The sequence below is a fragment of the Rhagoletis zephyria genome, unplaced genomic scaffold (assembly GCF_001687245.7).
Source record: "Rhagoletis zephyria isolate East Lansing unplaced genomic scaffold, Rhagoletis_zephyria_1.1 Rzeph_scaffold_00703, whole genome shotgun sequence".
NCBI classification, from domain to species: Eukaryota; Metazoa; Arthropoda; class Insecta; order Diptera; family Tephritidae; genus Rhagoletis; species Rhagoletis zephyria.
In genome coordinates, this window is record NW_016157787.1 from 19847 (window position 1) to 47692 (window position 27846).

At 37.1% G+C, this 27846-nt stretch overlaps 2 protein-coding genes across 9 annotated transcripts in view; one reads left to right on the forward strand and one right to left on the reverse strand.

The window, feature by feature from the left end:
* Positions 1-872: 872 nt before the first annotated feature.
* On the reverse strand, positions 873-8097 carry LOC108361136 (uncharacterized). 2 transcript variants are annotated; one of them, XM_017613680.1, is made up of 3 exons: positions 7926-8097; positions 7766-7864; positions 873-7710 (listed from the first exon to the last, which is right to left on the reverse strand). In XM_017613680.1, exon 3 carries the CDS (start codon positions 6285-6287, stop codon positions 1383-1385), a length of 4905 nt encoding a protein of 1634 aa, XP_017469169.1. In that variant the 5' UTR covers positions 6288-7710; positions 7766-7864; positions 7926-8097; the 3' UTR covers positions 873-1382. The 2 variants fall into 2 exon arrangements, with proteins under 2 accessions (XP_017469169.1, XP_017469168.1); XM_017613679.1 differs by having other exon boundaries at positions 873-7864.
* Positions 8098-12233: 4136 nt separating this feature from the next.
* The window catches only part of LOC108361137 (uncharacterized), a 140686-nt gene continuing 125073 nt past the window's right edge, over positions 12234-27846 (forward strand). For 3 of the 7 annotated variants that reach the window (XM_017613682.1, XM_017613681.1, XM_017613688.1), the window contains exon 1: positions 12397-12933. The gene's annotated coding sequence lies outside the window, so the exon portion shown is untranslated. The other 4 variants (XM_017613687.1, XM_017613683.1, XM_017613684.1 and 1 more) reach the window with 4 other exon arrangements.

The following is a 27846-nucleotide window of genomic DNA, read 5'->3' on the forward strand; positions in this document are numbered from 1 at the left end:
AAATGCCGGTTTGCTATTCGCGCGACAAGCTTTTTTAAAAACGAAGTAAATTAGTACAAATTGTTAGTAATTTTCATTAGAGTTTGAATAACTCCTTTCACTAAATGGCTTTTAGTAACTTTAACGAGACCTTAACCTATTTTATTTTATTCATTCTAGTGCAGTTTTGACAAAATTTTCTTGCTTCATTTTATTCCTTTGATTGTACAGATTAAATAAAAAAAATATATATTTTTTACATTATTTTTTTTTAAACTTAACTCTTCTCTCAACCTAAAGTCTTGGTCAGCTTTCTGCTTCCTCACATTTAACATGTCTGCTTGCATTTCCATTATATCTGTAGGTGCAGTTCGAGAATAAATCCCCTTACGGCTTGTGGAAGCTGTGTTTTCGGTTTCAACATTTACATTTGTTGGCGACATTAGGATTTCTTCGAACACGAGCTCTGTTGAATTGAAACTATCTTCTCATACGGAGTCCAAACTGTCTTCAATGACAGCCGCTTCAACGAGCCTATTGCCAAAAATGTTGCCAAGTTCGTAAAAAATGTGCACTTTTTAAGTAAAATGGCTGAAATAAAAAATCGTAAAATTAAAGCTGCAGGAATGGCCCATATTGCTATTTCCTACTTTGAATAGTCTCGCCATCCATGCTGCCGGCGCCGGTTGATCCTTCCCAACCTTTGGCTTTATTGCAGCTGTCGCGCATGTTTTGCACTTTCGCTCGTGCCAGCTTCCACTCAACCTCCACTTTCATTTCCAACGAAAACCGCCTGTAGTAGGTGTAGGATTGTGAGGATTTTCACAACCGCAAAATATATTAAAAATATTTACCAAAATGCTAGTTGCAAACTTTAAATAAAAGGCAAACGATGCGCTCTGATTGACTTCCAAAACGAGTGTGTTTATTCAATTTGTTTTAGTTACAATAAATGCCCTTTCTCCGCCTTACAGCGAGTGTGCTTACTTCTATATGAATATGAATGTGCTATGTACATACAATGCTCAACTTAACGAAAAATGATGTATGTATACGGAATAAGAGTACAAACTCTGAGAATACACAAATGAGTAGCTCTTCAATACTTATGACATGTCAAATATGTTAAACAGGTGTTCTCAACTGTGACCAAACATCCCGGCCCCATTGAAAGGACTTTCAAGCAGGCAGTATTGCGAGTTTATGAATGGGTCGCCTGATGATTCCTTTCGCTGTGCGGACGTCTACTACTCTTATGCGCCTATCACTACCAGCAATGCAGTTAACCACTCTGCCTAATTGCCAGCGCATCGGGGGAACGTTATCTTCATGTATTATGACCATGGTATCATTCGCTACGTTTGGACGCTCAGTTGACCATTTGTTTCTCATCTGTAGTTCATTTATATAGTCGCGCGACCACCACGACCAAAATGCTTGCTTGACCAGCGTCGAGTCCATCGAGTCCATCGTTCATGGTGATCGATGTTAGCTGAGACTGTGCGCTCTGGAAGGGCCTTAAGGGCGCTCCCAATTATGAAGTGGCCTGGTGTTAATGCTTCGTAATCGCTGGGGTCATTCGAAAGCGGTGCTATCGGGCGAGAGTTTAAAATTGCTTCTATTTCGACCATGCTTGTAGACAATTCCTCAAACGTCATTCTTGTATCCCAGAGGCTACGATTAAGGTGACCCTTGGCTGATTTGACAGCAGCTTCCCATATCCCGCCAAAGTGAGGTGCTCTAGGGGGAATAAATTTAAAATTAATAAACTCGTTGGCACAATATTTAATGATGGATTCTTGATGCTCCTGTTTAAACAGAAACGCTTTCAAATCTTTGAGTTTATTGCACGCGCCAACAAAATTGGTAGCGTTGTCGCAAAAGATATCGGAGGGTAAGCCCCGTCGTCCGATCATGCGTTTCAGTGACGCTAGAAAGGCATCCGTGGAGAGGTCTGAGACGACCTCAATGTGTACCGCCTTTGATGCCAAACACACGAAAATGGCTATGTAAGCCTTATGGGGCGCCTTTCCTCTGATGCGGAGATATATATTGACAGGACCGCAAAAATCGACGCCGCAGCGTGCGAATGGCCGAGACGGTGTCAAACGCTCAACCGGCAGGTTTCCCATTAGTTGTTGTAGCAACTTTGGTCTATACCTGACGCAGTGGATGCAGTTTTTGACGACGCGTCTAGATACTTCACGCGCGTTCACTATCCAAAATTTAAGACGAATTAAACCTATTAACGCCTTAGGTCCTGCGTGGTAGTTGCTGACATGCAAATGATGAACGTAGCGAGCGACGAATTGACATTTTGCTGGCAGCAAAATTGGGTGCTTTTGAGCATCAGGAAGATCCGCTAACTCTAAGCGCCCGCCAACTTTTAGTAGTTCGAATCCTTCAACGGATTCGATGAACGGGTTAAGATACCGCAATGTTCCACTTGCCATCGCCTCTTTTCTCAGCAGGCGGAGTTCCTCAGCGAAGTACTGCTGTTGTATATTCCATACAATACACAGCAAGGCGTGATGCATCTCCTGCGATGAAAGTGGTCCGTCCTGGCAGTTCTCGGTTACGTTTCTTTGCAGCTTGCTATAAAAACGGAATAATTGAGCAACTAATCGAATACTACGAATATATGAACTAATGTTGTCAATAGTTTCCAGAATGTAATTCGACGCTAATATTATAGTGAACACTGCCTTGCGTTTCTCCCTTTCTACGACTTCCATGTCAACGTTATTGCAGTTGTTATCAGGCCATTTGTGTGCATTATCATACAAGAACGACGGACCAGTGAACCAATTCGATTTCAAGAGTTCTTCTACAGTGCTGCCTCTTGAAACAATATCGGCTGGATTACTTTGAGTCGGGACGTGTCTCCAATTTACGTCAGCAGTTAGATCCTGAATTTCGGACACTCTATTTCCGACGAACGTAGAAAGCGTAGCGGAGTGCATTTTAAGCCAATGCAGAACTATCTCCGAATCTGTCCATAGATACGTGTCAAGTTTGTGATTAGAAAAAATTGGTTTAATTTTTGAAAAAAGTCGTGCAAGCAGCAAAGCGCCACAGAGCTCTAACTTCGGCAACGTTTGTTTTTTAATAGGCGCGACTCTCGACTTAGCTATAAGAAGATGTACGAATATGTTGTCTTTACTGTCTACTACGCGCGTATAAATTGCGCAGCCATACGCACGAATTGACGAGTCGCAGAATCCGTGAAGCTGAAGCGATTGAATGTTTCTTCCTAAACAGTATCTTGGAACTTTGATTAAATTAAGATTCGACATGTCGTTGAGAAACTTGGACCAAGCCATATGAATGCTTTGACTGACAGACTCGTCCCATTCGAGTTTGAGCAGCCATAGTTCCTGAATGATGAGTTTTGCAGTGATACTCACCGGAGCTAGAAGACCAAGAGGATCGAAAAGGGTAGATGCAATAGATAAAATATATCGCTTTGTGATTCGGCTATTGCTACGCTGCTTCGGTTCAAATGTGAAAAGGAAAGAGTCACAATTCTGATTCCATTTAATACCGAGTGTGCTTGTGATGGAATCGTCCAGTTTCAAATCCTTCACAGTTCCTACAACTTTGAGCTCCGGATGGTTTGAGTGCCACTTCGCAAGCTCAAACCCACCCAATTTCAGCAATTCGCTTACCTCATGTTTGATTCGAAAAAGTTCAGCGACTGAATCGGCACCACATAAAAGATCGTCTACATAAAACGATGATTTGATGACGTTTGACCCTATTTTGAATTGTGATGCGTACTGATCAGCTAAATAGAATAGGCTTCGTATTGCGAGGTATGGTGCGGCGGCCATTCCATAAGTAACCGTATTTAATTGGTACGTACTAATCTTATCTGTAGACGATTTTCTCCAAAGAATATATTGGAACTTGCGATGTTCTGGGCTTATGATCACCTGTCTGTACATTTTTACAATGTCAGCGGTTAATGCGAAACGATGTAGTCGAAAACTTAAAAGGAGCATTACTAACTCTCTTTGTAGTGTTGGCCCGATCATTTGTATATCGTTGAGTGATCTTTGCGAAGTGGTGCGGCAGGACGCGTCAAAGACAACCCTCAATTTCGTCGAAGTGCTTGATGGCTTTAAGACGCAGTGATGTGGTATAAAGTAGTGAGGTTCATTAAGATTTGGCTCCTCAACAATACTCATATGTCCCAAGTTTTCGTATTCCTCCATAAAGGCAGCGTACTGTTTTCCGAGTTCTGGAGACTGCCACAAGCGGCGCTCTTGTGACATAAAACGACGCAGAGCAGTCGTATACGAAGCACCCAAGCAACAGGGGTCATCTTTAAATGGAAGTTTGACAATTATTCTTCCGGTCTGGCTTCGTGAAACCGTGTTCGTGTACAGGCGTTCACAACTGTGTTCCTCACGAGTCCACATGTCTCCAACGGACGTGACTTCCTCGAGCCTCCAGAGTTGTTCCAGTTTTTTATCTAGTTCATCATTACAAGCTACCATACATAATGATCTAATGTTGTTGCTATTTGACTGGTAGCGACCTGAGACAACCCATCCCAACAACGTCTTTTGCAAAACTGGTAAATTATCGCCAAGCTTAATCTGGCCGACCGATAATAAACTGAAAAAGGTTTCGGTGCCTAGAAGAAGATCAATTCGTGTGGACTTATAAAACTGTTCATCAGCAAGTTCTATATTTGATGGTATATTCCAAGCTGAAATATCGATCTCCAATCCCGATTCGTAAGCAATGTTTGATGTCACGCAAAATGCTAGAGGCAATTCGACACCGGTTGTTCGGGATTTGATACATGTAGTAGTTTTGTACTTGATGTTGGTTGATGACTGCCCAATACTGCAGATTTCAATATTGTGTTTGCTTCTGGGTAGCAAAAGCCTTTGGGAAAATTCGTCGGTAATGAAATTAGCTTGTGAACAAGAGTCCAGCAATGCTCTGCCCTGTCTATAGGTGCCTGAAGCGTCACGAACTAGGACAATGGCAGTAGCCAGAATTACTTGATCGAACGAAGAGTGTTTTAAGTGAGTGTGAGTGGTAGCACGACTTGAGGTCGCAGACAAACCTGGTGTTGATAGCGGTTGAGGTGACTGATTCAAAGAGTTGGAAGATTCTGGCGAACTCGATGTAGCACGGTGAAGTAGGCTGTGATGTTGTCGCGAACAAATTTTGCACCTTTGCAATGATGGACAACTTGACAACTGATGGCCTCTAGTGAGACAATTAATACAGAGCCCTATTCGTTTTACTTGCTCAAAGCGCTGTATGACGGTCAAAGATTTGAAGCGATCACAATTAAAAATCTTATGGCTCCCGCTTGAACAGACCGCGCATGGCGAATTAGAAAGCGCAAATGTATGACTCTTCTGTTGTTTGTGTCCTCTCGAGCCCTTACTATTTGTCGGAGTTAGCGGAGCGGAAGCGCTATTGCCAGTAAGTGACTCGAGGTATTGGCAATGTCTTTCCAGAACATCGGTGCAGTTTTCCCAAGAAGGTAACCTTTTAAAGTCCAATGATTGTTTCCATTTCTTTTTTGTGTCATCGTCAGCCTTATGTATAACCAAATATATTAGCATGGCTTGGGCAATTTCACCTTCGGTACCCAAGGAACGTAAAGAACCGAAAATTGCAGAGGCGTTGTCAATGAGACTTCGTAATTCAACACAATTGGATTTTGAAACCGAAGGAAGCTCGAACAACGACGAGATGTTTTCCAAAAAAATAAGTGTTGGATTGTCGAAACGAGCTCTAAGTCTTTCCAACGCTTTAGAATAATTTTCATTCGTGACTTGAAACGCATTAACTGCTTCCAAAGCTTGGCCATGTAAGCAATTGCGCAAGTGGTTGAATTTCTCAATGTTGGAAAGACTTAGTTCGCGATCAATAATTTGCTTGAACGACGTGATGAAATTCCTGTATTCGGAATACTTTCCAGAAAAAGAGGGTAATTTCAACTGCGGCAATTTTGAGCTCGCTTGCACTATGCAAGTGGAATCTAAAAGTGTTGCGTTATGGTCCTCCCCCAATTGCGTCTGAATACTCAATTTCGTCGTTACATAGAGATCTTCTAAATCCCCGCGGGCGTTGTCTTCTGGATCTAATTCTTCAATTTCTGATTGTATCGACAGTATTTGCTTAAAGTAGGATTCGAGAATCCCAAGTCGACACTTGTACTCCGCTGGCGACAGCGCCTGTCCCCCTGGTTTCAAACTATCGTTGACAATATTCTTAATACGTGTTATATTTTTTTTAGTACTAGCTCGAGATTGTTTCAATCTTTCCAGAGACATGGTGAAATAAGCTTAAAATTAAATGACTTACTATACAATGGTTGGTGAAACAATAAAGTCAGTCGTATCAATGATGAACGTTTTCAACAAATTTAACGCAGCGTATAAAGGTGGCGGCAATCAGCAGCAATCGGCGCAAATTGTGATGCAGATAGAGCGGTGCAAGTACTCGCTGTACACCAAGTCCAAATGATTCGATGTTGTGTGCGCAACAATCTGCACGTTGGGTTGTGCGATGAGCTGAGCAGTCGATGGAATATAAGCAGGTAGTGTAGTTACGCTGCGATGTGTTCTATTTGATGCGACGCAACAATGACCGCAGCGACAGCCGGCAAACCTCCTTTGGCGTACGTTGGGCAGTGCCGAGTAGTTAGGCCGCGCAAAATAGCGAATGCGAAAGTGACACTATTAGTGGGCGACAGCTATTAGATAAGTAGCAGCAGCCCCTTAATGCATTAGCCGCAGCGAAGAAACGATGTGCGTAGACGTAGGGCAACCAAATAGCGCCTACGAATTAAACTGTGTAAACGAATTGCGAGCGAGCGCCAGCGAATCTGCTAAGTAGCAGCTGCAGCAAAGCAAAGTGTGCGTACACGTAGATCTAACACAGGCGACGAATAAGCGAAATAGCAGCAGCGGGCTAACGAGAGCAGCACAGCAAAGTGCGCAAATGAAGTGCGAGCGCGCGTCAGCGTATCAGCTAAGTAGTGGCAGCGACGGCGGCAGCAACAGCGACTCCCCCAAGTAGTAGCAGCGGTGGCGACGCAAAGTGTGCGCAAGCCGTGTGTGCTTAGCAGAATTACCCAAAACTGCAAAGCCGAAGTGAGTGCAAAGTATAACTGTTTCCCCGTTTCTTTTTAGTTTCGGGTGGAATGGTGTACACTTGGTCCCAATGACTCTTATCTGACCTTGGATATTGCAATTTGCGTGTTCCGATGTTGGAAATGACCACGATGGAGTCCACCAATGCGAGCCTCCAGCGATGACGAAAATGATGGGGATGCTCGATTATTTTATTTAAGAATCGTGCCCCACGTTGGGCGCCAAAATGTAGGATTGTGAGGATTTTCACAACCGCAAAATATATTAAAAATATTTACCAAAATGCTAGTTGCAAACTTTAAATAAAAGGCAAACGATGCGCTCTGATTGACTTCCAAAACGAGTGTGTTTATTCAATTTGTTTTAGTTACAATAAATGCCCTTTCTCCGCCTTACAGCGAGTGTGCTTACTTCTATATGAATATGAATGTGCTATGTACATACAATGCTCAACTTAACGAAAAATGATGTATGTATACGGAATAAGAGTACAAACTCTGAGAATACACAAATGAGTAGCTCTTCAATACTTATGACATGTCAAATATGTTAAACAGGTGTTCTCAACTGTGACCAAACAGTAGGCTTGAGCATTTGGCTTCTGTAATTATTACCTTCAGTGTGATCAAAATTGCAATTATTTAATAAAAAACAACCTCGAAATCTCTATTCGCCATCAAAAACTCAATAAGCCTCTTTTCCTCTACTATAGTCCATTTCTTGGTGGGATTGATGCGCACACGCCTCGCTTTTGGCTAAATCAAGACCATTTATTTAATCTGGGTCCATTAATAGAGATAATTCATTAGATCTTACCTGAATAATTGGCAAAGGATCAATTTTTATAAGCAGCAAAATTTGCCAGATGGTATAAGCACAAAACAAAACAGAATTTTCACGAGAAGCGAATGTAAACAAAGAACAGCTGTTTGCTTACTACACCATATAAACATAGCAAGCAAGGTTGTACTGTTTTAGTACTCTTTCAGTGTGGAAGGCAACAATAATTTTTTTAAACCATTGTAAAAGTTTAGTAAATTATAACAATACGACAAGATAGCACACCTTGTGAATCCACCAATTGTATGAAATGTAAAGATAAGTATATCGTCGTTTAAAGTACAAAACCGCGTATCCTCATTCTACAAAACCGCGTATCTTACATTGGCTGCCAAAAAATGGATTTGCCCACGCAAGCTCTTGGCTCAATCCGCATCCATTCGTCCTGAAATACAGAAGCTAGAAATGCGATTTCTTTATAAAAAAAGACAACCGTTTTGAAATATGAGTGTTTTTACTCCCTATAAAATAATTTATGCAACCCCATATACGCGGTTTTGCATTATCTTGATACGCGGTTTTGCCATTTGTTGATACGCGGTTTTGTACTTTAAACGACGATATGTTTTTGGGTCAGCATTCCGCATTGCTTAATTTATGAATTAGCGCACGTTCTTACTGCGGCCTACGGCGATATGCGATTTTCTCATGGACTACGGACATAACCCTCATTTCAATAGCATCTATATTAGCTCTTGACAAACCTAAGGACGTTATTTTGTTGGCCAAACTAACAAAGAACTGCACAGTGGGCGATTTATCATCAACTGGAGTGATTTCAGCTATCTTTTCACAGCACTTTTCCATAACTTTTGTTAGGGGCGCCTTGATGGATGGATGGTGAGTGTTAGGAGTTGCGCTTTGTGAACCTGAACAATTCGCAATTAAATCGGTGATGGAAACTTCTGGCTGTGGCGACATTTCTAAAGGGTTTTCTGTTTTAGAGTATCTGCAACAGTATTGTCATCATCGTTTTGCATTCTGGTTCCAATTGTTGTAGTTAAATTTAATATTCCATATAAATTTCCCATCAATGGAAACAAAAAACAATACTCACGGCCTGCAGTCTCTAACTTCGCTCAAAAAAGACATATTATCTGCGTGCTTCCACTTTTGCCTTGGAGCGGGTGCTCCACTGCCTGTCGTCAGCTCCTCACTTCGCATATGCCGTATGTAGGAATCACGGAGTGGCTTCCACCGCTTCCTGCACACTTCGTCTGGACATCCCGAACCTCAGTTTAATATGTTATAATATTCTAATATACATATAGATTTTACCTTTTGTATTTAGTGCAACTCCAATTCGTGTCCATATTTTGTCTTTTTTTGAGAACGTTCCTATAGTCGGCTGCAGACCAATCGTATATGCACCCGTACTTCCTCACCTTCTCAATTAATTTTTGAAATGTAAATCCATTTATAAAATATCTTCGATAATTATTAATTAAGGATTTAACAAATTTTGCCACTTCTGTTTGTGTATGTACATATGTTTGGTTTGTAATTGACATTTGGCATTCTAAAGCAACCCTGTGCGCTCGTACGCGTGGTAGAAAATAGAAATCGATTTACTCGGACGTACCGCAGCTCTGCGCTGCTACGCTTACGTTGCCAATTGTGTTCATTTTCACAAGTGCAAATGGTTTTTTATTTTGACAGCGTACGTAACAACAGTTTTTTGCGCCGTACGCTGCTTCGACAGTTAAGTATAAAAATTCCATCAGGTCCAGATTTTGAAAAAAACGAGGTCAAAGTGTCAAAAGTCGCGTTTTTTTGCTATATTTGAGAAGCTCTAGCAAAGAAAGATAACGTGATAAAACCTTTCACTTAGGCTTAAATTAAAGATAGAGCTCTTGACTACTGTCCCTGAAAATACCATCTCTGCACCTTAACCGGATGGTCCCCTATATTAACCAAATTTAGAAAAATTTTATCTCAAACGGTTCAGTAGTTATAACATATTTCATGATAAAAAAAAAATAGTATCATGTTATTTACATGGAAAACTTTTAAAATTTAAATAAAAATTTACCCAAATGGGACAATTTTCTTCTCTGTAAAAAGGTCCATTTGAGGACTTAATTTCGTTAGGATAGTTATTTTCGATCACCCTTATGCATATAAATTGTTTTAAAAATATTTTCTGGTCTTCTGTCAAAAACAGCTTTATAGTAGGCTTGGGTGGTTCTTGAACTAAAGAACTAGTTCATTGAGATGAACTAGTTCACTAGTGCGGTCTTCTCATTGAATTAAATTTGTCGGTGCTACAATTTCTCATATTGGATCACGATCCAAATATTCTTCGCACGAACGAATGACGTGTAACCCAATATGTATTAAAACGCTTTTGCATTGTTGCTACTTCAGTTCCTTGTAAACGAGTTTTTTCAGGAAGAGAATATACTAATCTGGCGTATAACGTTTTTTTTTTAAATCAAACCAGCTTTCTAATTGAATGTGTTTGCATATCGTACATATATATGTACATATTTTTATACCTTTCATGAGCATGAAATGGTATTAAAACTTTGGTCCGATGTTTGTAAGTACCAGAACAAAAAGAGATAGACCCATTAAAATGTATACTTATATGATCAGAACGTCGAGCTGAGTTGATTTATCCATGTCCGTCTGTCCGTCTGTCCGTCTGTCCGTCTGTCTGTCTGTTTGTATGCAATCTAGTCTCTCAGTTTTCGAGATATCCGGATCAAATTTGGTAGGTGGGTGTATTTTTATAATGTATTAATCATTTGTCGGAAACGGAAGAATCGGACCACTATAACATATAGCTCCCATACAACTGATTGTTCAGATATGAGATTTTTCGTTATAACTTCTCCATTTATGCAGCTACGAACATGAAATTTTGCAGCACTTGCACCCATTATCAACAGAATGCTTACAGTGAAAATTACAAAGATCGGAGAACTATAACCTATAGCTCCCATACAACTGATTGTTCAGATACGAGATTTTTCGTTATAATTCATCCATTTATTTAGCTAGGACCATGGAATTTCGCGCTGTTTTCACTCATTATCAGCAGAAAACTTACAGTGAAAATAACGAAGATCGGGTCACTATAACCTATAGCTCCCATACAACTGATTGTTCAGATATAAAATTTTCCGTTATAACTCCTCCATTTATAAAGCTGGGAACAGGAAATTCCGCACTGTTTTCAATAATTATCAACAGAAAACTTACAGTGAAAATTAAAAAGATCGGATAACTATAACCTATAGCTCCCATACAACTGATTGTTCAGATATGAGATTTTTCGTTATAATTCATCCATTTATTTAGCTAGGACCATGAAATTTCGCGCTGTTTTCACTCATTATCAGCAGAAGACTTACAGTGAAAATAACGAAGATCGGGTCACTATAACCTGCAGCCCCCATACAACTGATTGTTCAGATATGAGGTCTTTTATCATATCTCCTCCATTTATGCAGCTAGGAACATGAAATTTCGCACCATTTTCACTCATTATTAACAGAATACGTACAGTGAAAATAACAAGGATCGGGTGACTACAACATATATCTTCCATACATCTGATTGTTCACATATGGGATTTTACTGTAAAACTCCTTTATTTGAACAGCTAAAACCGATAAATTTTTTATAAATAATAATACAAAGTCTACTGAGAAAATCGTCAAAATCTATGCTGTATAAGCTTTATCTCCTATAGCACTGATTGTTCAGATACCAGTTTTTGCGATATATCTCCTTTATGTAGGAAACTAAACCCAATAAATTGTGTTACCGGTTTACATACCGATCACATAGCAGTGAAAATCACTTAGATTGGTGCCATATAAAGTATATCTTCCATACCTCTGATTGTTTAGATGCGATTTTTATATAAGTATGTAACTCCTCTATCGATGTATGCAGATGTATTCAAAATCAGTAATCTGTCAAACTTAAATTTGCAGATGTTCATGAAAGGTATGAAGCCTTCGGCATAGCCGAAGACAGCGCTGCTCTTACTTGTTTTATTTATGAATTTGTTAAAGTTTTTGTTTTATATACTAGTTTATTTATATTTTATTTATACGAAAGTTCTGTGAATGTTTGAAACGATGTTCAAATTAATAACAATACTGCTAAGATTACCATTACTGCAAATGTACGCCGTCGATTGAAAACGACTGCATAATATTTTAGTGATTTATGTTCCTAAACATATTTGTATACATGCGTTTTTATGTTTGTAAAAGTATTTTGAGAATTAGAATTACCAAAGCTTTTGTTTTGTATGTAATATGTATGATAAAAATATGATAATTCGTCAATTGAATTAAATGAACTGAACGAACTAAAGAACCAGTTCACTAAGGTGAGCGAACTACAACTGAACGGTTCACTCATAAGAACTAAAGTGCACAACTCTACTTTATAGTGATACGATAATTTAAAGGTAGTTTCGCTTCTTCTTAGTAGCCCTTTTGGCATACTGTGCTTTTGACATTTTCTTTTGAAATGGAGCTACCATCTCCTTTGACAAAAATAAATAAGTGATTGTTTTAGCGATAATAGAAATAACGAGAAATGCTGTGATTGAACTGATTACCACGCGCATTAGTTGTATAGAAAATTTTCCTTTAATAAGTCGCGTTCACGCGGGAGTAAATATTGTGTCTTTTTAAATCAATTCCGGGTTTTAAGCAAATTTGTGGCATTTTAACTGAGTGCGCTATAAATCACTTTGTGTGCATGTTAAAATTTATTAAAATAATTTCCGTGTTTGTTTCTGCATAAGGTACATGGTAGAGACACAAGATTGAAGTGGATGTGTTTTTTGTTGGATTTATTAAAAGATCATATGAGTTTTTTTATTCGATATCGGAAAACTACAATTATCGGAGTGCTAAACCAAATATTATAATAAAGCGCCGAAACTAGCCTAACGTTTATATGTCAACGCGGTTGTAGGACGCGTTGTTTACTAGTGTTACGTTTGGAGAATATGGTGAGTAAAATTAACTACATAGATTTTCAACGTTTTAATTTTACAGATCTATTACAAATTTACATAGATACTATTATATTTGTGTATTTTTCACTAGAGTACCAAGCTCGTTTGAAGTAAGTTGCCTCTTATGATAAATGTTAACATCATTGCATAAGATAAAAATTAACCCAAATTGGCAAACAGACTGGAAGAAACCGAAAACTGTATCAATGTTTTCAGGAGAAAAATAAAGCTCTACATTCTAAATATAAAAAACGACTGACAACTACATCCATATGCATATGTATGAATACAGTGGCGGATAACCCCTCCCTCGAGATATGGGCTTTCGACGTTCGAAATAGGACCTTTGGTAAAAAATTATTTTTTATTATTGTATGTAAATAACTAAAAAAGTAAAAATATAGGCATAGTCCGCCTTGTGCTCTTATTCCAACGGTACATAACTTTTTTTGTGCAAACCTATATTACAGGTGCCACAAATTTTTTAAAAATCAGTTCAAAATTTTTTCTGACCATTGATCTCCTATAGCATCTGAAATATAAGTTTGCACAAAAAAAAGTTATGTACCGTTTAAATAAGACCAAAAGGCGTACCACGACTATGTTTTCACTTTTTTTAGTAGTTTACATACAGTAATTAAAAATAATTTTTTACCAAAGGTCCTATTTCGTAAGTCGAAAGCCCATATCTCGATTTCGGAAGCTAACTTTGAAAAACGGAGAAATTAGTTTTCTACTTATGACTCAATCTCTTAAAAAATATTTTAACTTCCTTCTTAACAAAACACTGTGGAACAAATTCAGGTTAACAAAAGTTAGGTCGATTCTGAGAGTGAGGGGTGAAAATAGAGGCTAAATTAGAAGACCCGTATCGCGGCGTTTGTTTATGTTAGTTCGATTTTTTTTTTAATCGACCTTCAAACTTTGCAGTCAAATGCCGATTTTCAGCATATTGTTTATAAGGCTTTTGGTTATAACTTGTCGACTAATTGATATTTTTTCAATCTGTTAAAGCCAAATTATTGCTAGAGACCTGAGCAACAATTAAAATTAAAAAAAAATTGATTTAGAAAATTTTTGTAGTGCTTATGAAGCAAAATGTTGCAAATTTTTTTTTCATGCTTCTTGAACATATTTTCCACAAAACTAAGTCTTTGTTGCTTTCTGTTTGATCTATAATATGCTTCTCAGTTTCTTCAATAAATTTCATTTGAAAAGAAAACAATCATAATACAAAACTTGCGTTTTCCATCTTAATATTAATTAACTTCTCATTTCTTATATACCAATTTATTCAGTGTTGGTTTTGAAGAAACATTGAAAAAGAAATTATAAAAATATGGAAAAAAATATAATTTTGAAATGTTAGCTATGAAAAGTTTTAAGTAAAAAAATTAAATTAATGATCTGGCCAGTTGCCGTTTAGCAGGCGGCTGTGGATCAACATCACTGCTCTCTCTAATATCTTGGTCATCGTCATCATCATCAGAAAGGTCGATAATTTCGTCCAACAGATGTTCTGGAATTTCATCCTTGTCTCNCAATGAGTGAAATATTCAAGAAAGTACGAAAACGCAAAACCAGCAAGAAGTTGCTGGTTTTATGAACAGCTGATTTATTTGTTATTTTCCGAGGCAATTTTCTTAGAAAACTAGTATTTTCCATCTTATTATATATTTAAATGGGTTTATTTTGCCAATTGCAACTCTAAACGCACCACAAACAATTATTTTGTTAATGTGAATTACATTAAGCATCATGCCATCAGCTGTTTTTCTTACTAGCAAATAGTTGCTAGTAAAAATGTATCCAGTAAAAATCCAGTAAAACTTGCAAGTTCAGCTGTCATTTTTGCTCTCTCAATTTCCCCTCTTCTGTTAGTTTCTTGCAAGTTTTTGCGTACGAAAATGACATCCAGTAAAAAACCAGTAAAATTAGTACTGGATAGTGCGTACGCGAACAGGGATATTAACCCCAATTTCATCGAAAGCTGCCAACATGCTTGCAACAGATTGCCTGTGGTTGTCTTTGCGTTCTTTACCCAAAAGTCCTTTAATGACTGCTTTCAATGCGAGCCACGCATTTAAATCTCGGTCTGTCAGAACTTGGTCAAAATCTTGACGACTCATTAGTTTCCGTATGTCGGGACCATTAACAACCCCTTCCTGAATTTTGGCGTTACTTAGTCTTGGGAAAATGTCTTTTAAGCGGTTTGTTGCTCAGAGTGCGCTTTATTAAAGAAGAAGTTAAAAAAACGGAAGTGAAAAATGACATTTGAAAATGTGAGTTACAATATTTGTTTTGAATTCAAGAGTTTTGACATTTAAATATAAATGGATAATAGATGTCGCAAAAGCTTGCATACAAATTTCTTCGTAATCTCCAACACCTCCCCTCGAAGTAGTTAGGATGCAGCAACAATCAATTTGTATCAGCCATACCCAGATCTCCGATGCATCTGTAGTGTTTTTCGGCAGGAAGTCCCTTTGTGAGCACATTTGCAGGCATAGCTTCAGTTGGCATGTAGTTTAGCAAGATATCGCCGTTTTGATGTTTTTCGCGTATAAAGTGGTGCCGTACATCTATATGTTTGGTACGCGAGTGAAAAGCACTGCTCTGCGCTAACTTTTGTGCACTTTGACTATCATTGTAGATCACGATCGAGCTATGTTCCAATCCGATTTCGTTCAGCATTTTACGCAGGTAGAGACCCTCTCTTGTTGTTTCACACAAAGCCATGTACTCGGATTCAGTGCTCGATAGTGATACAGTCCTTTGCTTGCCTGCCTCCCATGATATTGCTGCTCCAGCTAATATAAAGGCGTAGCCAGAATACGATCGTCTATCAGCCATATTGGCTCCCCAGTCCGCGTCAGCTACTGCATACAATTTCGCATTTGATTGTTCATAAAATATACCATAATTTATAGTACCTTTTAAGTACCTTAATACGCGCTTGGCTGCCTTCCAATGGGTCGAGTTGTAGTTAGAGTTGAACTGACTCAAAAAATTAATGCTGAAAGCCAAGTCAGGGCGTGTTGTTACAGCCAAGTATAATAAGGCACCAATTAAACTTTGATATGGAAATTTTTCATTATAGTTTCATCACGAACAGCGGGTTTTTCAAGTTTAGTGTTGAATTCTAGTGGAGTTTTAACTGGTTTGCAGTCCTCCATTTGAAAACGTTTTAAAATATGTTCCGCATACTCACGTTGATTTAAAAATACATTGTGTTTTTTGAGATCTTGTCGAAACTCTATACCCAAGCAAGTTTTGACTGGACCTATGTCCTTCATCTCAAAGCTTTCGGCGAGAGATTGTTTGATTTCAATTAAGTGCGACTGATCATTTGTAGCTATTAATAAGTCATCCACATAAACAGTAATCAGCGTGAGGCTCGAATTCTTACGCATAATAAAAAGGCATGGATCACATTCGGATGAGTGAAATCCCATTTGGCGTAGCTTAGTGCTTAATTTGTGGTACCATTGAAAGCCAGATTGTCGTAGGCCATAAAGCGACTTTCGAAGTTTGCACACTGGGTTCTTGATTTCGGATAAAGCTCTCAACCATTTATCACAATCTTCGAAATCAGAGCTCGATTCTGACACGCCGTCATCAGCTTGTTCTTTTGTGTTACTCACCGCCTTTTGATACTTCTTACGAGGTCGTCCCCTTACGCCAATTCTCACTAGTCTCGGCCTACCTCTACCGTATTTCGATTTCGACGATGAAGATGCACCTTCACTTTCGCATTCGCTGACAGACCTTTCAGCAATTTCTTCGCAATCAGTTTCGTTTCTAGCCGCTTTCAATTCCAATTCTATTTCTAATTTAGCTTGTTTCTCGTTATTAGAATGGTAGAACGTTTCATCTAAAAATTTTACATCGCGGCTTACCAAAATTTTTTGCTTTACGGGAGACCAGAGTCGATAAGCTTTAGCCTCATTTGAATATCCAACTAAAATACACTCTTCAGATCGGTCAAACTTACCGCTTAGCTTGTTTTTTATCAAAACGTAACATTTTGCACCAAACGGTCTCAAATGAACAACTGTAGGGATCTTCCCCGACCAGAGTTTCAGCGGTACCTCACTTGTAAGAACTTTAGTTGGACACCTATTTCTAATATAGTTTGCTGTATTAATGGCTTCTGCCCAAAATTTCGCTGGTAGATACGCCTGCTTTAACATGCATCTAGACATTTCCAAAAGCGTTCTATTTTTTAGTTCTGCGATGCCATTTTGCTGTGGCGTATAAGGTGCACTCAACCGCCTCCTAATTCCACAATCGTCTAGATAATTTTGAAAATCGTTGTTTATATACTCTAAGCCGTTGTCTGATTGGAGTGACTTAATTTTCTTTCCCGTAAAAGTTTCGGCTGAATTCTTGAAAATTTTAAACATTTGCAATACGTCAGACTTGCGTTTTAAGAAATACACTTCACTGTAGCGAGAAAAATCGTCTGTAAATGTCACGAAATATTTAGCACCTGAGTGTGAGCAAGTCCTCATAGGCCCACATACATCGCTGTGCACAATTTCAAGTAGTTCTGTGGTACGTTTCTCACTTTGCTTAGGAAAACTCTCTTGTGTTTGTTTTTGGCTAACACAAATTTCACAAGTCGCTAATTTTTCCCCGCGGTCGAAATTCATGCCATGTACCATACCTACGGCACGTTTTAAATCGGTTTCATTGAGGTGACCCATCCGAATATGCCAGGATTGAAGTTTGATATTTTTCGCTTCAGAAATATTTGCTGATGGCTGTGAACTTTTAACATAATATAAATCGCCAATACGCGTGGCAGTAAGCACAGGTTTACCCTTTTGCATTACGAGTGCTTTATCTCGCTTAAACGTTACGTCAAATCCCTTCTCCGTAATCTTCGAAACGGAGAGTAAATTAGTTCTCAAGTCTGGCACGAACATTACTTGTTCGAATTTTATTGGTTCTTCTTGTCCTTCTTCGTTGACAATAACTCTGACGTTTCCTATGCCCGTGATATTCGCTGTGTCGCTGTTCGCCAAACTAAGCGTTTTGCTTATTTCTCTGAAGTTAGTGAAGTTGTTCTTGTTGGAACTCATGTGGGAGGAACAGCCGCTATCTATACACCAATATTCGCTAGTATTCTTTACCAAAAGAGCTGATTCGAACAACATTGATTTTTCGATCTTTTCTTCAGTAGCGTGACGTGCATTCCAGTTGGAAGTTTTACTATTTTGTTTTGACCGACAGTTTCGTGAAATGTGACCAACTTCGCCGCATTTATAGCATGTTCTATTTTCGCCTTTATCTTTTGTCATTGAACTCACCTTTCGTTTATGGTTGCTGTTAGCATTGCCGACCTGCTTGTAAACATTTTTAGGTTTTGGTTGAGCATTAAACACGTTCTGTTCGGCAGTTGCCTCCTTTGCTTTTCGCGATTGCTCTTCCTCCAGTATCTTTACACGAAGAACATCAGGCTTGGGGAGTTCATCACGTGTCTCCAAGGCGCAACGAAAGGTCTCGAACGAATCAGGTAAACTATATAGAAGTAAAATTGTCAGCAGATCATCACCCACGGTAACGTTTATTTCTTTCAGCTTGGTCACGGCGTGGAAAAACTCATTTAGATGTTCACGGATGTTGTCCCCTTCCTTCATTCGTGCGAGGGCTATGCGTTTCAAAAGTGTGGCTTTTCTTGCAGGACCTTTCGACTGAAAAGTAGACTCCAACTTCCTCCACATGTCATACGACGTTTCACATTCGGAGATTAAACCCAATTCCGATGAAGATATTGCAAGGGTTATATCAGCACAGGCTTTCTGATCGAACTCTTTCCACTTTGCAGCATTTTCGCCAGTAGGACAAGGTTTTGCTCCCGATGCGTAACTCCACAAGTCAGCCTTTATCAGGATAGCACGCATGTGCAACTTCCAGCTATCGTAATTATCCGCGTTTAGCGGATCAATCCTTATTGATGTGCCAGCCATAGTTATTTCAATCGGATGAGCTTTTAATAAGAAAGCGTATGAAAAGGTTTTATCTACCGCATCTTAAAGATACTTAACTTTCTTTTCGATTTTGGGCTAGGGCTGGGCCCATAACCTGTTGCTCAGAGTGCGCTTTATTCAAGAAGAAGTTAAAAAAACGGAAGTGAAAAATGACATTTGAAAATGTGAGTTACAATATTTGTTTTGAATTCAAGAGGTTTGACATTTAAATATAAATGGATAATAGATGTCGCAAAAGCTTGCATACAAATTGCTTCGTAATCTCCAACACGGTTGTATAATGCTGGTCTTTTTGCGATACATTTCAAAAAATTTTTAGCAATGCCAAGTTTAATGTGGAGCAACGGCAACTGGCCAAATCATTAATTTAATTTATTTAATTTTTTTACTTAAAACTTTTCATAACTAACATTTCAAAATTATATTTTTTTCCATATTTTTATAATTTCTTTTTCAATGTTTCTTCAAAACTAACACTGAAAAAATTGGTATATAATAAATGAGAAGTAAATTAATATTAAGCTGGAAAACGCAAGTTTTGTATTATGATTGTTTTCTTTTCAAATGAAATTTATTGAAGAAACTGAGAAGCATATTATAGATCAAACAGAAAGCAAAAGAGACTTAGTTTTGAGGAAAATATGTTCAAAAAGCATTAAAAAAAAATTCCAATATTTTGCTTCATAAGCACTATAAAAAGTTTCTAAATAAATTTTTTTTTTAATTTTAATTATTGCACAGGTCTCTAGCAATAATTTGGCTTTAACAGATTGAAAAAATATCAATTAGTCGACGAGTTATAGCCAAAAAACCCATATAAACAATATGCTGAAAATCGGCATTTGACTGCAAAGTTCGAAGGTCGATTAAAAAAAAATTCGAACTAACATAAACAAACGCCGCGATACGGGTCTTCTAATTTAGCCTCTATTTTCACCCCTCACTCTCAGAATAGACCTAACTTTTGCAAACCTGAATTTTTTCCACAGTGTAATGGAAAGTTAATCGCCTGCAAAAGTTGACTTTCTGTCTACTTTGAGGCAAGCGATTTTTTAATCCCCATTTACACGAGCGATTTTTCTGGAGCAATATTGAATCGCCTACAAAATCGCCTCATGTAAATTCAGCTTTACGATTCTTTTTTCTCAATTTACTGACATTGTAAATGAGTTTTGCATACAAGGCATATATTTAGATACCTACTCTTTTTAGCAAATTCTTATGGTCTGATTATAGCAACTTAACGTAACTTACAGCTCTCTCTTAAAAATTCTGTTAAATGGGTGTTGCTTATAATTGAACAGGTGAAACTTAACGTAACTTAATGCCACGTTGAAATATTTTTCATTTTGATTCTCTAAGTTCTACGTTCCGTTAAGTTAAGTTTCCATAATCAGGCTTTTAGTCTTTCCATGAGGATATTTAAAGGAAGCTCTTAAAAAGTAATACTTTTCCAAAGTTTGAAAAAATATTTAAAACGAAGCAACTGAGAGGGTCTTAAGTATAAGGTTTGCTTCCTTGCGCAAAGAGAGAAATCGGCTTCTAATTCAAATTTTTCAAACTGAACTTCACATTAAAACTAACTTTAAAATTGAATGTATAGAATTCTTTGACTAGTTGAAAATGGAAATGATCTCACTAATGCTATTCAAAAATGTCATAAGCATAAAATAATTTATTGGCTCATGTGTATGTACAATGATGTGTACGCTCATGTTAAAATGAATAAAATTTTTTTTTATGAACTACCAAAATATTGTTGAAAAGAAGTACACTGACGTTTTAAAGTATTATCTGTTACTTACATTCATAATTTCGCTTTGAATAAAAGTGTACTGAAAAGTACTGATTTTTTTAGCATGACAAAGTCTAACGTCTAACTTCCCGCATAAAAAATATGGCAACCCTAGATACTTCTATTTTAGGTATGTGAACTATTAATATCGCCTCCAATACGTCGATTGTTTTTCATGAGAAGCCTTTACATGGCGGAAATACACTCGGAGTATTCCCATTGTCTGCCGTAGGATACCACTATTAAAAAAAAACACATTTTGGATGGTGCCAGGGCCAGAAATCATATTTGCTTCTTACAAAGTTGTTTCTTTCATCTCTAACCACTCAGCTGAACGTAAATATCGTTATTTTAATTCACAAAGGCCCTAACCAGCAAATTTTATATTTTACAGGAGAAGCAAAAAATAATAAAATATCAAAACCTGCAGATAGGGGTTTTACAAAGTGGCTTAACTCCGTTATTTTTGATACTAACACTTTCAAGTCGGCCGCTGTGGTGTAGTGGTAAGCAGTGCGCGCTTTCACTCACCAGCACCTGGATTCAAGCCCTGGTCAAAACAACATCGCCAAAAATTTAGAAAAAGGTTTTTCTTAACAGCGGTCGTCCGTCGGCAGGCAATGACAAACCTCCGAGTGTATTTCTGCCATGAAAAACAGCTTCTCATAAAAATATAATCGCGGTTCGGAGCCGGCGTAAAACTGTAGGTCCCTCCGCTTTGTGTGACAATATCAAGGCGCACGCCACAAGTTGGAGGAGAAGCTCGGCCAAACACTAACATATGTGTGAGCGCCAATATATCAGTTTAGTGAAGGTGTATTTTAATATATCTTACCAAAATCTGTAAAAAATGCAGTTTCGAAAATAGTGTTGTTTAGGTCTTGGTAATTTAAGGTAACGATATGTTAATATTTGATTCGCTATAAATTGGTGGCCAGTCGCTGATATATACTTTGATACTTTTCCATTTTTATCATGCACTGAGAAAAAGGATTAGTTTCGACAACTAAAGATATTTAGTTCCCGAATTTTGACAATATTTGGGAACTGTTACCAAGGATTGGGAACTATTGCCATGGGTTGGTAATTATAACTAAATATATTAAAGCTTCTAATATTCATCTAGATTGTACCAAATCATTAATTTAGTTGAAGGGTTTGGTAATTACTAATAAAGATTTTTTTGAAGCATATTTCTACAAATTCCATTCAACTTAACGTATGGTTCATAAAAGGATGATTAAGCTCTGCTAATACAGATAAGCTTTCTTTCAACACGTGGTTTAGTCATAGTTACCAAATCTTAGTTGAAGCAACCACGATTTGGTTTGAGAGCGGAACATATTCATGCTTGTGAGCAGAGGTGCACGACCACAAACAAGCGTGAGCTAAAAGTGAGAATGTGTTAGTGTGTCCAATTCATTTTCATGCTGTCGCGTTCTCATCCCCAATTTGCCAAACGACGTCGTAACGACACCCTGTGTCAAAAATATTGGCAAGTTTTAACAATTAATTTTTTTGTTACTTCATTTTAGTTATGTTTAAAATTAATTAAAATTGGCTTTATTTTTTAACAAGGACCATGTAGTTCAAAATTAAAGCAATGTGCAGTATACATACATACACATATATGTATATAATTAAAAAAATTTCAACAAGCTTTCTTAAAAATTTTAAGCTTTTTTAATCTGCATTTAAGAAACACATAGTAAGCAGTTTTATAGTCCATGAAATGTTAGTATAATAGAACACAGGTTTGAAGTAACACAAAACTCACATTAATTTTTGGTGTTATTTTTTTTGCGGTACTGCGCATTTTCATCCATATGAACCTTGTATTCTATTATACATACCAAACTTCAATGGTCTTTAAAACTGCTTCATATGTGTTTCTTTAATGCAGAATAAAAATCTTAAAATTTTTATAAAAGCTAGTTAATTTTTTTATATGTACATACATGCATATGTATATTGCGCAATTTTTGAATTTTGAACTATATGGTCCTTGCTTACCCAAACGACTTCACCAGACGGACGCCTCGACTTCGATTCGATGAGAAAAAACGACGTTGGAACGACGTTGAATTTTGTATGGAAAAAACGACTTCGTTTCGACGTCGTTTCGAGTTCACCCAAACGACTTCACCAGGGCGACGTCGTAACAGCTTCACCAAAGCGACATCGTAACGACGTCGTTTAGAGTTCACCCAAACGACTTCACCAGAGCGACGTCGTAACGGCTTCACCAAAACGACGTCGTTACGACGTCGCTCTGGCGAAGTCGGTTTGGTGAGCTCGAAACGACATCGTTACGGCGTCGCTTTGGTGAAGCCGTTACGACGTCGCTCTGGTGAAGTCGTTTGGGTGAACTCGAAACGACGTCGTTACGACGTCGCTCTGGGGAAGTCGTTTTGGTGAACTCGAAACGACGTCGTTACGACGACGCTTTGGTGAAACCGTTACGACGTCGCCCTGGTGAAGTCGTTTTGGTGAACTCGAAACGAATCCGTTTCTTCGAACCTAAAAGTTTTTTGAGGAACCTTCGGTCTAGGTTGGACAAGGTGCACGCCCAAATTTTAATATATCTAAGCATAAATAAAAGTCATTCATTTGGATAGTAAACCGTTTTTATTATGAAAATTTTTTATCATAACAGAATATGGAATCCACAATGTACACTTGTGCTCAGAAAATTAAGCCACCTACATCTTTTTTTCAGTATTCATAATATTTTTTATATAAAATGTTTTTTATAAAGGTAAAGTTCACTCTATTGGCCTTATTAATAAAAATTAAAATTTGTGGGAATAAGGTTTTTTTTTTTTAATTTGGTAGAAAACTGTACTTTTACTTTACAGTGTGGCGACGAACAACTGTTACCCAGGTTTGTTTGAGAAATAAAAGGGTCCTTTATAGATTTTGCGAAAAAAGTATTTTATTGTTAATTTTTCACAGATTTTACTTTAGTCGGATTAATTAGTGTTTAAATTGTAATCCTTATTTACATTTGCCAGCAGTGTAAACTTTGAGAGAAAAGTTTATTTGGCACGCAAGTCTTTTTCAGGTGACAGAAGGGACTCAAATTGGGGAAAATTAGCGGCATCTCATCACAACAGCGGCAATTAGAAGTACGCTTTAATTGTTGATGCCCAACTCTCAAAAATGATTAATATAATTTTAATATTATTACAGAAGCGTTCCAGCAAAAATTCAACGAATCTGTGGAAATAATGGAGCGAAAACGGAATAAAATAAATGTTTCACAGTCGTCAGCATAAATATACTATCTGTCATATTGATAAATTTTTTACAATTTATTTTTTTGTTACTTCATTTTAGTTGTCTTTATAAAAATTGGGTTTATTTTTAACAAGGACCATATAGTTTAAAAAAAATTAACAAGCTTTTATAAAAATTTTAAGATTTTTATTCTGCATTAAAGAAACACATATGAAGCAGTTTTAAAGTCCATTGAAGTTTGGTATGTATAATAGAATACAAGGTTGAAGTGTCTCAAAGCATGCATTTTCTGGCATAAAATTCATAGGGATGAAAATCCGCAGTACCACAAAAAAATAACACCAAAAATCAATGTGAGTTTTGTGTTATTTCAAACCTATCTTCTATTATACTAACATTTTATGCACTTTAAAACTGCTTCCTCTGTGTTTCTTAAATGCAGATTAAAAAGCTTTAAATTTTTATGAAAGCTTATTGAAATTTTTTTATGTATACTTATATATGTATGTATGTATACTGCACATTGCTTTAATTTTGAACTACATGGTCCTTGTTAAAAAATAAACCCAATTATAATTAATTTTAAAGATAAGTAAAATGAAGTAACAAAAAATTAATTGTTAAAACTTATATTATATAAAAATATATTAAAATTTTTGTTTATATTTTATGACTGAATGTTATTGATATTTAAGTATTTATGTATATTTAAAAACTTTGAAAAAAATTCAATGAATTAAATTAAACTATTTTAAACTAAAAAAATTGTTTTTTATTTTCTAGCAAATTTGAGCATCGTTTTGCAGTTCGCTGGTATATCGTTCTTGCGGGCTGCAGGGAGTCGTTTTTGCGACCCGCCGGTAAGTCGTTTTTGCGGCCCGCCGGCGAAGTGTGCTTTTCATCCGACGGCGAGTCGTTTGCGACCGTCGCCGGCGAACAAATTGTTCACCAAAACGAGTCGTTAACGACGTCGTTACGACGTCGTTTGGCAAATTGGGTGCGCTACCGCTGTTCGTATGTGGGTGAAACACGCGTGTGGTCACAGAGCGCTCAGTAAGCTATGGCATGTCGATCACTGCGCTAGGTAGAGAAAGAAAAGTGTGTGCTATGACATGCCCAGACTTGTTTGTCTCAGTTTCAATTTTGCCATCACCGCGAGTTGTTTCGGTGTGCGCATAGTTATTTAAAAATACATATAAAGTTTGATGCCAACCGGGGTTTCTCAGTGGATATATAATTCATGTGAATTATAATTTGAAAGTATCTATTTAGCCAAGGAAAAAGCAAAGCCGCATATTTAAACCAGTACATCCAGCAGTTATTGACCTGGGTTTTCGCACGACTATATACATATCTATATTTGAATATCTAAACAATGTGAGTTGGTTTGTCATTTAATTCAATTTGTTGTTATATATGTATACATTTTTGTTTTTTTCGGTTAATACTTAATGTGTGTGTTTTTTTTGTATCTTTGTATATTTGTTGTAACAGATAAAATAAACACTACCCCTGAGGAAAAGTGGAATAAAGTAGTTTTATTCGCACCAAAACTCAAAAGATCAGACTAGCCTACAAACATAAAATAAAATAAATTTGAACTGATCGGACAAAAAAAGATAGGTTTCAATCTCGGAAAGCCTGTCAATAATTTTGTTTATTCCTGTCACCAACAAAAATGCAAGGAACAAAATGAAGGTCTTTTTAGAAACACATGAGATACAAATACGGGGAGAATACGTGTATTAATCTCAAACATTACAGCAAACAAAATCAAAAATTAGCGAATCAGAAAGAAGATTTGAAATTCGTATTAGAATGTAAAAGGTATGGACTTATCCCCAACCACTTGAAGAATTCAATCAAAAACTTAAAAAGTGAATACCGACTCTGATAGGATAAAACAACAAATTGAAAAGACAAAACGGAGTTTTATAATTAAAACCTTAAATATACGAAATAACACAAACCAACATCAACATCAAAACAACAAAATATATATTAAATAATGTCCAAAAACAACTAAAATACGCCTTAAATCAGTTAGAAATAAATAATTTTATCAGAAAACAAGGCTTCCTCAGTCATGGGATCACAGAAAAGAAAAGAACGGCTCTCAACTTTAAACTAAACAAGTTAAAAACCCATCAAATGCGAAGATTGGGAATAAAAACCAACAACAGCTGGTTCGAAAACAAGACGTCTATTGAATTTCCTGAAGAGGTAAAGGAAGAAAATTTACTTTGCCAGCAACAAAATCAAACTTTTCGCCGATACATATAATAGCAGAAATGGAGCAACTTATACAGTCACTAGAGAACGATAAGGAAAAGGAAATAGCAAGAAATAAAGTGAGCAATAGAATATTACTTTTCAAACGCAGCATAAAACATAACGAAGCGGAAAAATTCATTTTATCAGCATTTCATAAAGCAAAGGCGTTTATCCAGAAACACAAAAACAACATTATTATAACTGATGCCGACAAAGGCAACAAACTGTAGTCATATACAAAACAGAGTACCTAGAGAAGATAAAGAAACTAATAGAAGACAAAAATACATATAAATCAATACGAACTGATCCTACAAACACTCTTCAAAGAAAAAACAACAAAATAGTGGACGAACTTTACAAAGGCAAGCACATAAACTTCAGGGAAAAACAAAAACTCACCTGCACTGCAGCCACGGCGCCCAGAATTTATGGCTTACCTAAAATACACAAGCCTCAAGTTCCCCTCCGTCCTATTGTCTCCTCTATTATGGTCCCCTGTTACAAACTGTCCAAATACATCGGCGAGATTTTACAAAGTCTAATTTCAGGAAAATATAACGTCAGGAATGCTTTTAATCTTAAAGACAAGTTAACTAAAGTCCATGTGTGTGAAGAAGATGTTTTAGTTTCGTTTGATGTCATTTCCCTATTCACAAATATACCAACGACATAAGCTTCGAGAATCATTATGAATAAGTGGTACCTAATTCAACAGAAAACTTATATTCCAAAAAAGAAATTTCACTGAGCTGAAAGAAAAATTTAACATTGACATAAAATTTATAACAAAATACGTGGACGACATTTTCGCTATTATCAAACGTAATGACGCGAATATTATTCTAGATACTGTTAATAAATACCACAATAAACTGAAATTTACTATGGGAATTGAAAAAGACTGAAAGATATTATTTCTAGATGTTTGCATTTATCGAGAAAAGCAAAACCTCCTTCTAGACTGGTACTCAAAACCAACCTCCTCTGGACGCCTGATAAATTACTTCTCATCTCAACCAAGAGAATATAACATTAACACCGCAAAAAAACTTAATCCACAAAGTACTGACGATAAGCCACACACAGTTCCATGACGCTAATATAGAGAAAATAACCAACATCCTAAAAAGCAATAATTATCCTGTCAAATTAATACACGAACTCATAAATCAGGAAATAATAAAGAATAGCAACCACCCAAACACAGAATCGGACTCAGAAACAACAAAAAGCGCAAAGAAATTCTTCAGTGTTACATACATTCCCAATCTTACCGATAACTTTGATCATTACATAACAAAAACACAAAACACAGCACTTGCATATAAATCTTATTGCACACTTTCGATAATATATACAAAAACAAAATGTCCAGTGGATGCCCACCAACAAAACAACGTAGTCTACGAAATTTAATGCAATGGGAAGCAAACAGAAACATGCGCAAAGGTGTACATTGGGACAACGAAGGGGCCTTTAGGTGTTCGATTAGGCGAACATGAAGCGGACATAATGAAACAGAAAAGCAGTACAGCATTATCACAGCACATTTTAACAAGTGGACACACAGCTGATTTCGCGAATACAAATATTATTGAC